This window comes from Microtus pennsylvanicus, chromosome 1 (genome assembly GCF_037038515.1).
Source record: "Microtus pennsylvanicus isolate mMicPen1 chromosome 1, mMicPen1.hap1, whole genome shotgun sequence".
NCBI lineage: Eukaryota > Metazoa > Chordata > Mammalia > Rodentia > Cricetidae > Microtus > Microtus pennsylvanicus.
The window spans coordinates 206,054,088-206,069,683 of NC_134579.1; the positions used below are offsets into that span (position 1 = coordinate 206,054,088).

The following is a 15,596-nucleotide window of genomic DNA, read 5'->3' on the forward strand; positions in this document are numbered from 1 at the left end:
TGGTGTTTGCTGAGACAGTCTCAAAAGTTATATAGTTTTTGGCTAGCCTGGACCTTGCCACAATCTTCCTCTTCCTATGCAGTGCTAGGATTATAGGGATCTTTGAGGACCTTGTGTAGTTGTGACAGTATCCTTCCTAAGGCATGTGGTGCTGAGGGCATGCATCCTCATGCCTTCAGGAGCTGCTGCTGTGAATGTGCTGTCTAGAGCATCCTTGTCTCCTTAGAGCCTGGCTGCTTTGCTGCTAGTTCTCAAGGCATGGGCAGGCCGGCTTGACTTCTGCCAAGTGAGCAACTTACTTTGTATTTCAGTCCCCATCATGGGTTGGTAGGTTGACTAAGAGGCTGTGTGGGCTCTGCTTTCACCCAGCTTGTCTAAAGATGCCTTTGTATGGAAGGGCTGGGGAAACGGCAGCCCTTACACCTTACAGAGAAGGGCCGTGCTGAGGGCACCTATCACTTCTCTTGTTGACAGAAAAGCCACACCTGCTTTTTGTTGAATAATAAGTTGTTAGTTTTATTACCAATTGTTTTTGTATTTTGAAAATCGAGCAAATTGGGAGTTCAAAGAAAACAGTGCTAACAATCTGAGTGGATTCATCCCAAAAAGATGAGTAAATGCCCTGTGAAGCCTTGTATTGATGAGAGATTTGGTTTGTCTTCTGTTGAGGGACTTTCACAAAAGTAGGCATTTCTTGTATGTTTTGAAGAAGATAGTTCCTGTGTGACATCTACAGCGAATAAAAAAGATTGATTATAACAGTTCTGAAGTTACCTTTAACCCTCAGTTTCCATGAAAGTTTTGTATGTGCTCAGGTTAATGTGGAATTTCCTTTAAACCTTTGCAAGAAAGTTAGCAGGAAGATCTTGGTCATAAACGTGATCAGAATCCAGTGCTGTCTTTGGCTAGATTTTATGAAGGATGTCCTATTGAGTAACCTTAAATTAGGACAATGGTGTGCTTTTTTTTTTTTTTTTTTTTTTTTTAGTTTTTCGAGACAGGGTTTCTCTGTGGCTTTGGAGCCTGTCCTGGAACTACAATGGTGTGCTTTTATATGGATTTCAGAGTGTGTATGTGGTATACCATGGCCTCTGGTTCTAAGACATAGTCTTCTGTGTAGCTCTGAATGGCCGGGAACTCACTATATAAACCATACTGGCCTTGAACTCACAGATCCATCTGCCTCTGCCTCCTCCTGAGTGCTAGGATTACAAGGCATGTGACAGCATGCCTGCCTCATACCCTCTTTATATAATGAGCTTAACATAGAAGTAAGAAAAGATGCATTTTAGCAAGTGTGGCACATCCCTGTAATCTCAGCTATCAGACGGTTGAGGCAGCAGGATTGCTGTGAGTTTGAGGCCAGTCAGTTACAGAGTGAGATCCAATCTTAAAACAAAAACCTGACAAACCCCACAAACAAAGCAGGTGAAAACCCAATTTATTTCGAAGACTGTCATATTTATTTCGTTGGCTATATCATAGGAGTTTTAAGAAATACTGGTTCGTGGTTGGTTGTTACAGGTCACAGTCCCCAGAGATGAATTCCTTATGCTTCAGTGAGTTGCTGTGGTTAAGGGCATGTAAATCTGTGAGAATTCACTGCGGTGCTGATGAATGCCTTCTAAAATACTGTGGGTATAGGCGTGAGGGTGTGTGCTGTAGCCCAAGTGTGGAAGTCAAAGGAATACTTTGGGTCCATCCACGTTTACATTGGGTTCTAGGGATCAAACTCAGGTCATTAGATTTGCACAGCAGACTCTGACCTGCTGAGCCACATTTTAAATTGTGTGTGTGGTAGACGCTGGGAACTGAATCGTCCTTTACAAGAGCAGTTTGCACTCTTAACCTCTGAGCCATCTTTCTAGCCCTTTTTGTTATTTTTTAAAGAAAGATCTCTTGTGCCCAAGCTGGCCGTATTCCCTGGAATTTTGGATTCTTCTGCCTTTATTTTCCCAGTGCCATAATTAAAGGTGTATGTATCTGTGAAATTGATTGGGCTGTTTTACATTTATTTCATAATGCCAACCAAAATTGGGACCACAGTATGAGGAAACACTGAATTTTTTTTCCTGCTATAATCAACCCCAGCATTAAGACAGTAAGGCATGTATATCTCACATAGTTTTGTGGGTTACAGGTATCAGGGAGTAGTGGAACTGAGAGGCTGGGCCAGGGTCATCCAGAAATTTCCGTCAAGTTCTTGTAGCTACTGGATCTGCTTCCAAGGTGGTTCACCGTTTTGCCAGTAGTTGGTTGCAGCCTCCAGTTCTTTGTTGGATTGCTAAGAGTCCTTATCCCTGGCATGGATGGCTTCCCCCAGAGCCTCCACACACAGTCATGTGTGCTTCCTCCTAGTGGCAGTGCACAGCACAGGTCTAGGCTGACAGGAGGAGGGAGGAAGCTGTTCCTCCTCCTCAGTCCGCCGCTGAGGAGGCTGTAGCTGGCTCAGATCTGTAGCTGGCTCAGTTTAGTGTTTTTCCAGTTCCTAGACGAATTAGGATGGAATCAGAAACCTTGCTAGAGTCAATCTGAGTAGTTCGTTGATGAAGTCAGTTTTTCTTTTCTGGTAAGGGCATCTGGTTTCTCTGCTCAGCCTTAACTGAGTGAAAGGAGGCTCAAGGAAGGTAAGGGGTTATTCAACCCAAGGCCTGAGTTAGTGTTTGAGAAGTAAAATTTTCTCTGAGCTTTATCATGAATAATCTGTTTGCTGATGAGAAAATTGGTAATTGCTTTTTAATCTTTCTTAAAGAACTTACAGTGTAGATATGTTGTCTAGTCTCCCAATTTGCAGACCTGTGATAATGTTTAGCTTTGTGTGTTTATATAACCTCTGCATAAATAACACATAGTTATTTACGTTTATGTGTGTGTTTGCATGAGTTTATATGTACCACATGGATGTCTGGTGCTTCTGTAGAAAGAGGGCATTGGATTGGGTGCTGGAAACTTGTACCACTGAGCCATCTCTCCCATTTCTGTAGATATTAAAGACTTTCTTTTTTTTTTCTTTTTTCTTTTTTTTTGATTTTTCGAGACAAGGTTTCTCCGTAGCTTTTGGTTCCTGTCCTGGAACTAGCTCTTGTAGACCAGGCTGGCCTGCCTGCCTCCCGAGTGCTGGGATTTAAAGACTTTCTTTTTAATTATGTATATATGTGTACGTTTTAGTTACTTTCCTGTGGCTGTGATAAATACTATGACCAGAACCACCTTAAGAAAGGAAGTTTATTTTGGTGTACGGCTTCAGGGGTAGAGTCAGTCCATGATGACAGGAGAGGCTTAGCGGCAGCAGGAGGAGAACTGGAAGCTCAGAGGTTGCATTTCAGCCACACACTGAAGCAGAGAAAGCAAGCTGAAGGGGAGGGATGCTGCAAACTCAACACCTGCCTTTGCCACATCTAGCAAGTCTGCTTCATCTAGCAAGACTCCTACCCTGAAGGAGTCCAAACTTTCCCAAACAGCACTACCAGTGTGCCCAGCTGATGAATTGCATCATGGGGGAACACCACCATAGTATGTGTGTTTGGCTGTACACATGTGCAGGTGCCTTCAGTCCACAAGAGGATGAAGTATGAAGAAAACTACAGTATTTTATGCTGTGAAATTATTTATTGGGACTGGGAATTGCATCTAGTGCCTTTTTGTGTGTGCTAGGCAAGTGTTTGCTACTGAAGAAGTAAGCCCCTAGTCCTTTCACTTTTTATTTTGAGATGGGGTCTTGCTAAGTTACTCGTGTTGACTTTGAGCTTGGCACTACCCCAGTCTTAGGTAGCTGGGATTCCATCACATGATTTAGGTTACCATCCCAGCTTGCTGTGAAATTTGTATGGAAACTTTTTTTTTTTTTTGAGACAGTGTCTCTGTTTCCCATGTGCTGTGATTAAAGGAGTGGACCACCATGCCCCTTGGGAACTCTTAGACTATTCTAAATTATAGATAGGACACCATAGATTATTTTAGACTTCACGATTGCAGGTGGAAGATGACACACTTTTCTCTTAAAACATTTGCTTAACCTTTTTTTCTCCATTATAATGAGATGGTCTCACTTGGTAGCCTGTTCTGGCCTGGGACTTCCTGTATGGTCGTATCCTTGTTCTCTAGAATATTGGGATTACTGTTACGGACTGCCTTACCTTGCAACCTTTGTGGTTCCTGTTCCTACTTAATAGTCTGTTTGTGGTCTGGTTCAGGTTGTCTGAGCTGGTATTGATTGCCAGAGGTGACCTTGAACTTTGAAACTATTGATCCCCGCTTCCACCACCCAAGTGCTTGAATTACCGACTTGCACCAGCACCACTCCCAGTTTATGGAGTGCGGGAGAGCTAACCCAGGCCTTCCTCTGTGCTAGACAAACACTCCACTTACCAGTGGAGAGAAGTCTCCACTCCTACATGGTGGTTTATTTTATATGTATTTTTTAACCTTTACCTCACTGTAAGCTTGAGTGAGTTCTGAACTGGTGCTTATCTACTTTTGTAGTTGAAGGATTAAAGCTTGGGGGGGAGGGCTAAGATTATTTTTCTTACTAGCACTGAGTGGAGAAGTGATTGTTGTAGAAAACATCTAGGTATAGGTGTGTGTGTAAACGGTTAGCCTTGCACTAAAGGTGCAGTGGGGAAGACACAATGAGAGAATGGTAGACTAGGTGAAGTTGGTGTGGAAACTAACTGTCGAGTTTTGAGAGGAAGTGTACAAAAAGTAGTTTTAGTTGGATGATACCTACCTTGAATTGTTTTCCTTTATTGGTGATAAATTGCCATAAGTTACTTGTTTATCTAGAATGTTTATTTCTTTAGATCTGTGTGGTCCGGTCTAGTAGCTAAGGCACACCTGGTACAGGTGACAGCCGCACGCCCACCAGAGAACATTTCTACCGCAGCAGAATTCCGCTTTTGGATGGTGCTGCTGTGAGGTCGTTGTGTGGCTTACCTGTGTTTTCATGTTATGTGTTGAGTTGGAAATAGAACAAAGGACCTGTTGGGGGAGGAGTCGTGGTTCGTGTTTATGAACAGTGGAGCCAGTATTTTACATCGCGGTTAAGGGGATAGGCTTTGGGTTGGGGAGATGACTCAGTGAGTAAAGTGCTGTGCAAGCATGAGGGCTTGGGGAACCCCAACACCACCTAGAAGTTGTAAGCTGCACTGCTGGTGCATCACTGGTGGGCCAGCCACTCTAGCCTAAATAAAGTAACACTCTCAAAAAGGCAGAGGGTTGGTCAGATGGCTCAACAGGTAAAGGTGCTTGCCGAGCAAGCCTCCTGAGCTGAGTTCAATTCCTGGAGCCCATGTAAAAGTGGAAGAAGATAACTGGGCCCACAAAGTTGTCTCTGATCTCCTCTACGTGTATGCTGTAGCAAGGCACGTGCACACACAATAGAAAGGTGGTGATGATTCCTAACCTCTGGCTTCAAGTACACAGAAACACTCTGGCACAGGGACACAAGAAGGAAAGGCTTTACAGTTGTATCTGGTCTGAAATTGTGCTACATCTAACATATTGTTTGATCTCTTAACGTCCATTTTTACTCCCAACAGGGATAAATTTATTAGGGTTGTGTAATGTATAATGTAGGGGGTGCTTATCTAGCATTGTATCTCAGTAAGTGATGGTGTTTGTTAATATACCAATGAAATAGATAACTTTTATGTAAACAACTTCAAATTATACATACAATAAAGTTGATTTTTCTTTCCGTGTGCAGTCCTGTTAATTTCAACACTATATATGTATAATAACTGCTTAGGTTTCCAGACAGGTCTTTCACATCAAGTCTCCATTGGTTTTCTCTGTTGGCTGTACTGTAGTTTTGCATTTCCCAGCATTTTATGTAAATAGAATTGTAAAAATTTGTAGCCATTTCAGAGTGCCTGCTTTAATTTGGCTAAATAAAGTAAGAAACACATTCAAGTTAGAACTAAATTTTGAGGAAAAGAGGTGGGTGGTTTCATGTACCTTAGGCTAGTCTCAGACTTATTATATACCCCATGAGGCCTTTAACTTTAAAACATTTATTTTCATTGTGTGTATGAATGTTTTCTTACATGTATGTATATATGTACCTCCAGTGTGTACTTGGTACTCAGAGGCCAGAGAGGGTGCTATATCCCCTGGAACTGGAGTTACGAGACTGTTGTGAGCTGCCATGTGGGAACTGAATAGGGGTCCTCTCAAAGAGCAGCAGATGTTGACCCTGGATCCATCTCTTGCCCCATTGAGCTTTTGTTAGTCTTTCTTCATTTCCAAGTGTTGGGACTATAGGCTTGTAAAACCTTTTTTTCTGGGGCTGGAGAGATGGGTTAGAGGTTAAGAGTACTGGCTACTCTTAAGAGGTCATGAGTTCAATTCCAACAACCACATGATGCCTCAACCGTCTATAATGAGATCTGGTGCCCTCTTCGGGTGTGTAGACACACACGCAGGCAGAATACTGTATAATAACTAAATCTTGGGGGGGAAACCCACTTTGGCACACACTCAGTAGTTGAAATTTGATTTTTCTAATTTCTTCCTATACTAGAGATTGAACCTGGAGAGAGGTACCCAGTACCCCTGTAGGCGGTGGTTGGGAAATGGGTGACTTACCCAGTCAAGTCAGTCACCCCGGGTGGAGAGAAGATAAAGGGAACCAAGTCCACCCCGTGTGAAGCCTCAGCTCCCAGGTTTTGCCACCAAGATAATAGGTTTTCTGTACCCCATAATAGGTTTCTCCACTGACACAGTAAGCCAGAGCAAGCCAAATTTAAAAGTAAAGAATAGGTTTATTTGAGCTAAGCAACTCCTGGGTGAGTTCTCCAGCCCCAAACTAAAGCAGGGAGCTTATATATAGCCTGTAGGTGAGGGGTGGTGACGTGTCTGCCACAAGCTGGGTTTGTGCCCAAGTGTGGGCAAAAGCTGGAATGCTTGAGTGGAGTCTTGGACTGCAGGCAACATCGGGAGATATATGAAGAACTGGGCTTTTTGGTGCCTTCCTTTGTTCAGAGAGTGCTGTTTGGAGAGAGACAGGAATGGGGCTTTGTGGATCAAGTAGGAATGAGCTGGAGGTTCCAACCAAATAGGCTTATGTGAATGAATGTTTTTTACCTGTGTGTAGGTATGTGCACCACGTGTGCATGGTGCCCTTTATGGGCAGAAGAGTATTGGCTGGATCTGAAGTTGTGTCCTCTGCAAGAGCAACAAGTGCTTTTAACTGCTGGGCCATTTTTTTCCCCAGCCCTATAGATTTAAATTGGATGTGTATGGTAATATAAGGGTTTTGCATGCATGTGTACCACATGTGTGCCTGGTGCCCCAGGTCAGCTTTGGGATGCTCTGGAACTGGAATTATGGATGGTTCTGAGCTGACTTGCAGGTACTGGGAGCTGACCTGAGGTCCTTGGTGAGCAACAAGAGCTCTTAACTACTGAGCCATCTTTTCAGGCCCCGGTGGTCCCTTCTATTTGAGACAGGGTCTGGTAGGCCAGGTGATAATCTTGAACTCTCCTGCTTCTGCTTCCCAAGTGCTGGGATTACAGGTGTAGACCACTGTGCCCTGCTAAAGTACTATTGTAGTTATTCAAGTCCCATTTGACTCAAGATTTTATTTTTTTCAAGACAGGGTCTCACTATGTAGCTTTGGCTGTCTTGGAACTCACTGTGTAGACCAGGCTGGCCTCAAAGATCCACCTGCCTCTGCCTCTTAGAGGACAGGGATATGTGTGCCACTAAGCCTGTCTATGACTCAGGGCTTTTAAATGATGAAATTTTATAAGAAAATTACCAACGTTTTCAATTTAGTTTTTTGTCTTGTTTTCTAAGAGTCTCCTGTAGCTCAGGCTGGTCTTGAACTCATGAAGGTAGACAGAATAATTTGAGCTTCTGCCTCCATCTAAGTGCTGAGATTACAGGCGTTAGTACAGGGCTGTTTGATGCATTCTGTAGCATGTGCTAAGCAAGCACTCTGCACTGCTTTATCCTCAGCCGACAATGAAGGTTTTGACCTTCAGATCTCCTTGAGGATGCAGGTGAGCTCTGGTTTGATTCTTCTGAGTGAACTGCAGATCCCAGTTGGTAATCACATCTGCTAACTGGTACTGTTGGGAAACTGGAGTTAAACAAATTAGGTGCATCTTATATTTTCCACCTATTGATTTTTTTGGGGGGGCGGGGGGTTAGAGCACTGTAGTAAATTGAGAAGCATCTGTACTTGCTCTGATAATGTTGGTTTGTGACAACAGCCATTGATGGTAGAAGAGGCGGCATAGCCGTGGCTCTGTAGCATTACAGCAGAGTTGAACTGAAAGGTAATTTCCACCCCGCATCAGTGGAAAGAGGAGGTCTGAAAGTGGGGGTGGGGTCAGTTCTTGCCTGACTTGCACAGTCTGGGTCAGAAAGTGACTGCTCCTGGGAAACCTTCACTCCAGAAAAATCCAGGATGGTGGGCCATGCTATGCAGAGAGGATCCTAATAGGCGTAAACAGGAGACATTAGATGCATAATTTTCTTGTGCCTGGATGACCAGAACCCAGCGCACATGGCTTTAGTTCAAGATTGGTCCTGGAGCAGGCAGGAGTGGTAATGTGCATGGAAGCACTTGGCTGGTGTTTCTTAGGTGCCCTCTGTAAGCCTTCAGTTGATAAACGTCACCCAGCCTGACCTCTCTCTACTCTTTACTAGCAATGTTTTAAAAAATTGTTACCGTATAAACAGATTCCAAGTCTCTTGTATGGAAGCAAAGTTAAAAGTTTTAAATCTTTACTGTTCCAAGTTGTTTTAAAATTCAAACGGTGACATCTAAGTTCGTCCAGTCAATTTTTAGTTCCTGTCCCCAAAGTGGTTTCCTATAGCCTTCTTGCCGGTAAGCTCTGTCGAGCAGGGGTGTCTCTCAGCTGCTCTATGGTATCTTGGAGTTGAGAGCCATATAAGAGAATTTGAAGTAGTGCTGAATTGGATGAAGAGTGACCAGTAGAGTAGGTATACAGTGCTGTGTGGTTGCTGGGTGCAATACTGGGGCAGGAAATGAAAATGGGATTAATACCTTAATAAGTGTCCACCATTATCCACTCAAATACAGGAAAACTATTCAAATCTGTATTCCTTTTTTTGGCTACTGCTTTTTGTAGTACGTGTCCCCCATAAACCTTTATCCTAATAAATGTTTGTGAAAATCTGTTTGTTTGGGGTTTTTTTTTTTGCAACATTTATAAATACATTAAATTTTGTCAGGCACCATAGTTTTACTAGCTTAAGTAATGCACCTGTCATCCACTGGAATTTGATGTTACCGTTTTTGGAAATGCATCTCTTTTTTGGGGGTGGGGTGAGACAGTTTCTCTGTAGCTTTGGAGCCTGTCCTGGAACTTGCTCTGTAGACCAGGCTGGCCTTGAATTTAGAGATTTACCTGCCCCTGCCTCCTGAGTGCTGGCTTGATTGTTTTGAGTTTTATGTTTGTGGTTGAGTGGTGCATGAGTCACGCACATAATAAGGTGTGTAGGAAGATTGGCTTACGTGATGCCTGAGTACAAAGGGTTGACTACTGAAATGCAGTGTGCCTATGAACACTCAAATTAGGCCACTAAAGCTGCTGGAACATTTCCTTTATGAACTTTCAGTATGTTGACCCAAACATCATATTTGTCATTTTTATTCAGGCAACAATATATTTTAGAGCTGCAGAAGGTCATTATGACATTTATTTTATCTAGAGTCAACCCTGCTATATTATAGCTGCCTCTGCTTTCCAAGTGCAGAGATTGGTGTCCCCCCAGTCAGCTCCCCTCATAGCTGGGTTCCTATGCAGCACAAGGTCTGTCGGGGAACTCATCTTCCTGTTTCAGCTTTCAGTGTGCTGGAATTTACAGGTGTGTCCTGTGCCCACTGACAGTTGATTTAAGGTTTAAATACCTATTACATAAGAAGTCACCCAATAGTGAATGCTGGTTTATTTTGGTTGTAGGACTTGAATTATCTCTTCCAGTGATGTTCTCGTCACAAGATCAGAAAAACACTCTTCCCAGCTCAAACATTACCTTAGAAAAACAGAAAGCAAGAGTTACTAATTCCAGAAACAACTAAACTTCATCCTGAGGTTTTTCCCGTGGCTTACAAATCCCTGGTGGTGTACACTGTGTCAAGCTGACAGAATAATCAAGCAGCTGCGGTGATGGGAAGGGTCCCTGGAGGAAGCACTCCTTTGTCAAATGGCAAGCTGCGGGCCTGAGGAAGGTAGCTGATCTGATATTAGGCTGTACATGATAAATTTACAGCCAAAACTAGCGAATGCTGTCTGTAAAATATGGGAGCACATCAGAGCATTTGAAACAAGCCAGCTGCTGACCTCGATGGTGATGAGGATGACGATCATCCACTCCAGGCGGAGTGCCCTCTTCTCATTCAGGTGATTCCGCATTAGGTCTGTTAGCTCCATGCAGTGCTGAAGCTTTTCATTCATGACCTGCAAGAAAATCTTACTGTCATGCTTTTATATTTAAAGAGAAAACAGATATACATGGTTTATTAAATTCTTGCTGCTTAGTTCTCAAAGACAAGCAGTGTTTAGTGGCTCCATCTAGAAACATTTGCAGTGAAATTTTGTTACTGCGTATGTTTCTGAATGTATATATGTGCAGGTTCCTGCAGGGGCCAGAAGGGCCATGAACCCCTCAGAGCTTTCATTAAGCATTTGTACCTACGTGGGTGCTGAGCTCTTAACTCTGGTGGTAACTCAGAAAGCACTCAACCACCAAGCCGTCTCCACTCCTCACTTATTTTGTAACCTAGGTAGCCTGCAGTCTTGCTCCCACCTCCCAGAGTCCCATTATTCCATGAACCACCACATCTGTTTATATGCAGTTCTGGGGTAGTTAGATTCACTGGTCCCTTTATATTGTAGCTTCAAAGAAACAATATGTGTAGGAAGTCCTTCTGTCTATGTGTTGCTTCCATTGGTTAATAAAGGAACTGCTTTGGACCTATAGCAGAGCTATAGGGGAACAGAGCTGTGTGGGGGGGGGATCTAAACGGAATTCTGGGAAAAAGAAGGGCGGAGTCAGACATACCGGAACTTTGCTGGTAGGCCACAACCTTGTAATGATACACAGATTAATAGAAGTGGGTTAAATTAAGATGTAGGAGTTAGCCAACAAGAATCTAGAGCTAATGGGCCAAGCAGTGATTTGATTAATACAGTTTCTGTGTGGTTATTTCGGGACTAAGCTAGTTGGGCAGCCGGGATGAACAAATGGGCCCTACAAAAAAACATTGGCATACTAATCCTTTTAAAGCTAATGGAGGTTTTAAACTTTTTTTTAAAAAAAAGATTTGTTTACTTTTATGTGCATTGTTTTGCCTGCATGTATATCTGTGTGAGGGTGTTAGATCCCCTGGAACTGGAGTTACAGTTGTAAGCTGCCTTGATGGCTGCTGGGAATTGAACCCAGGTCTTCTAGAAGAGCAGCCAGAGAGTGCTCTTAACCACTGAGCCGTCTCTCCAACCCCTTATGGAAGGTTTTTTTTGTTTGTTTCTTTTTCGAGACAGGGTTTCTCTGTCCTGAAACTCTCTATGGTAGCCCAGGCTGGCCTTGAAGAGATATCCACCTGCCTCCCAAGTGCAGGGATTAGTACGCCACCACTGCCCAGCTCCTGATGGAAATTTTAAAGATAGGGTTTCCTAATATTTTGTTAGGGAAACTTGAAACTTTGTTAAGCATGCCGAGACTACTCTGGCGCAAGTGTCCATAGCTCTAGTTGTGTATGGAAGTGAGCACAAAGGGACCTCTCTGTGTAACCCACTGGAAGGCACCACTACCCGCTGAACTGGCAAAGGGTCTGGGTTCTAACACCTTGGACAGACTGGTTGGAGTGGGTGTGGATGAGTGTCCCAATCCTGGATGTGAGTACTAGCAGTTACACACCCATTTAGTACTTGTACGTTTCTTGGAAAGCTGTAAAACTGGGGAACATTATACTGGTGCAGGTTTGGCCAGTATTGTCTAGGTGTGAGTGGAAACATGTCATACTCAGGGTTCTACAAGAGCATTCCAATACTTCACTAGTGAGGGACACACATTCCTGGCTCATAGGCCCACCTTGTAGTTTCTAATCTGTAAGTACCTAGGCACTGTGTTCTTTTTTTGTCCATTCCGTCTACTGATTGCTTAGTCTTGACCTCTAATGTGTTCATATTTAAGCTTATTTCTCTCTTCAAATTGCTGACAGACCTCTATTTTAGTTGTGACCAAAGAACGGAAAACATGTTACCTCCCAACTATTGCTTACAAACAAAAAACCTGAAAACAATTTGTGCAGTGTTCAAGTCTCCTGGGCTCAGCAACGAATGTTGATAGCTCTTGCAAAGGACAACTGAGGCTGTTCCCCAGCACTGCCAGGCAGCTCACAAGTCCAGTTCTAGGGGTCTCATGCCCTCTTCTGGACTCCGGGCACCTGCATGCACGTACTGTAAAAAGCTCATGAAGACATACTCGATAAATCTTAAGGAACTGTCCTGGTTGTGAATAACATTAAATCTTAGTTTCTGGAGCAAAAGCGCCCTGAGTTTAGGCCAGCATGGTCTACATAGCAAGTTCCAGGCTACTTAGATTTTGTCTTTAAAAAAAGTCTCCTGATGACTAAAATGTTTTTTGTTTTTTTTTGTTTTTTTTTTTTAGTTCAGATCTGGAGAACCCAAGCATTTGGTACAGGCCAAAGCAGTTTCAAAATGAGAATATAATTTGTTTCCTTTTGAAATCTAAATGCCTGTGTTTATTCTACAAATACAGTAGCAGATGCCAAGGAGTCTACATACTAGTGGGGAGTAACAGTTGGCTTGGGGATGCCTAAGCATGTCAGTGTGGAGGGCCTGAGGGAGACACATGAAGGGAAATGTGGCTAGAGGAGTGTGGTGAAAACGACCTCCACCAGAGTGGAGGTCAGGAAAACATGGCCGTGCGGTGCAGGCAGTGCCCTGAGCTCCTGGCTCTTCCCTAGTCAATTTCATCAAGCTTGAGTGAGGACATGCTGATTCTAAGAGGAAGAGACACCTGTGTCTTGGCGGCAGTTACATTACATTTCATTATAACGATTATACTCAAAGTTAGCACACGGAGAGAGATATCAAGAGAGGTAAATTCGAGTATTTTAAATTTCACAACTAGAGCTGCACCTAAAAACCATGGGAGATTTATTTCCAAATTAATGGAGACATAATTTACATTACACCTTCATTCTAAAGTATCAGATTCTAATAAGACATTATCCACGGAACTACACTTCCGCTGCCACAGCTCACTACCATTCCTTTGCAGTGTGTTACCCCCATCTGCCTGGGCTTGGGGACTGGTGTTGTACTCTTCCTTTTGAGATAGGGTCATGTAACCCAGGCTGGCTTCCTGTTCACTATGATGACCTAGAACTCTTGACCAGCTGTCTCCATAAGTGCTGAGATTACAGATGTGCACCATGGTTCCTGCTGTTAGTCACTGCTGGAGCTGGAACAGGGCTCCTCCATGCAGATTGGGAAGTCTCACCAACTGAGCTATGTCTCCAGCAGCTGAAGTAGTTTGTCTTCTTCACCCTGTAGGACATTTGTCTTCCTAGAAATTCCTAGAGTTTCATTTTTCTAGATTCATTTTTATTTTATGCATATGAATGTGTACCTCCTGAGTGTCTGGGAGTTACTGATGGTCACGTGGCACCATGCGGGTGGGGTGAGGATGATGTAGGCCGCTGTACAAAGAAGACTTCTAAAACAAACTCTCTCTCAAAACCCTCCTGACAGGTGACTTCTAAGCCACCATCTAGATGTTCCTGACCTGGCGCTCTTGGAGTATGGGTGGGCCTCTGATTTATTTTCAAGAGAACACTGCACAATGACCAGCTGCCCAGGACTGTAATCAGGCTGTAAGATACTGCCTCCTGTCTTGTTCACTCTAGGACTCTAACCATGCGTAGTTAAGTCAGTAGATGCTCTGTACAGAGGCTCCTGTGGAAAGAATCTGAGACCTTAGTCCAACAGCCTTGAGGGACTGAGCCTAGCAACCACCACACAAACAGACAGAACGTGAATCCTCCCAGCAGTCCTCAGAGATGCCTGTAGCCTGGAGAGAGGCCCCACCCATAAAACTAGGAGAACGAGCTGCTTTTAGCTGCTAGTTTGGGGGAAACTTAGTGTATAGCAGCAATCAGCCAGCGCTGGAGAGGCTTCATTTGTATAGAGCTTTGGCGCCTCTCACATCCTCATCTTCAGCTTGGGCACTACTACATCAGGAAAGTCAGACTTTTTCATCTGTCCAGACAGCCCGGGCTGTCAGGTGTCTCAGACAGCTGGTTCTCACACTACATTGAGTCCTTCTAAAACAACTCCAGCACCGATCATCAGCCTTGCCAAAGCAGCGAAGGCATCTACTTTCCTGCATTAGAAGACACGAAGAACGAGATGAGTGACAGATTGTGGACACCTTTGATGGGATTTTTATGCAAAGGACAAGTGTTGGAGAAAAGGATATATTCTAGAAGTACATAGCAATCAATGACTTGTAGAGGATTTTTTGAAATTATGTCATTTACTTGATATGGTGACTGAGACGTGACTGAAGTTGTATCGAAAAGAATGTAGACCAGGAAACAGTGAAACACTATTCGAGGCAACAAAAGAAATGGAGACTTTAGAAGGTGTTTGAAAGAAAGAATGGAAGTTTAAAAAAAAAGAAAAGAAAAAGTAACTTTGAAGTCAGTAAGATGGCTCAGTGTGTAGAGGTGCTCCCTGCTAAGCCTGACGACTAGTTCAATCCCTAGTCCCCACGTGGTGGAAGGGAAGAACTGAGTCCTGAGAGTTGCCCTGACTTCCGCACACATACCATAGCACCCATGCCCTCACCTGGCTCCCCCACACAGAGCACATGTAGCATCAGCAGTGTTCCTGTACACTGAAAACACTAACCCTCAGCAGAAAGCAGGTGGTGGCTGGGAGATGGCTCAGCTGATAAGGTACTTGTAATGTAAGCATGAGGAGCTGATTTCAGGTCACTAGCACCCACATAAACAGAGGGCCTACAAGATTTAGTTTAGTTTATCCATACTCTGCTATCAGAAGTCCGAGTTTACTTTTAAAATGTTTAATTTAAGCCGGGTGATGGTAGCACACGTTTAATCCCAGCATTTGGGAGGCGGAGGCAGGTGAATCTGTGGGGTTGAGGCCCTCCTGGTCCACAGAGAGAGTTCCAGGACAGCCAGAGCTACACTAAGAAGCTCTGTCTTGAAAAACCAAAATCTACATGGGCATATACATCATACAAAGATGAAACGTTTAGCTATGTGGAAGGCTGAGGCAGGAGGATCCCCAAATTCAAGGCCAGCCTGGGTAATGTAGGGAGACTTCCACCTCAAAAACAAGGAAACATTAAGACAAAACAAAGAACACGGACATCAGAATTGAGCCTTTGACACAGAAAACTGAGAAGTGGAGCCAGGTGTTTGTAATCTCAGGACTAGGCCTAAGGCAAAGACAACTGTGAGTTTGAGGCCAGCCAGGGCTACAGTATGCCACTTTGTATCTAAAAACCCCTCTTGTAACAATCCATTCTATTTTATATAGTCCTTTAGGTGATCAGGGCTGAAACAG

General features: G+C 43.7%; 1 protein-coding gene across 5 annotated transcripts in view; it reads right to left on the reverse strand.

Moving 5' to 3' along the window:
• Positions 1–6,742: 6,742 nt before the first annotated feature.
• Rmnd1 (required for meiotic nuclear division 1 homolog) overlaps positions 6,743–15,596 on the reverse strand; it is a 35,002-nt gene continuing 26,148 nt past the window's right edge. For 3 of the 5 annotated variants that reach the window (XR_012907966.1, XM_075949792.1, XM_075949787.1), the window contains exons 11-12: positions 10,317–10,433; positions 9,200–10,008 (exon numbers count right to left, since the gene is read on the reverse strand). Coding sequence is in view for 2 of the 5 variants with exons in the window: in XM_075949792.1 (XP_075805907.1) it covers positions 9,976–10,008; positions 10,317–10,433 (150 nt within the window). In the remaining 3 variants the exon portion in view is untranslated. Of the gene's footprint in view, positions 6,988–7,083; positions 10,009–10,316; positions 10,434–15,596 lie in introns of those variants that run through there. The other 2 variants (XR_012907960.1, XR_012907970.1) reach the window with 2 other exon arrangements.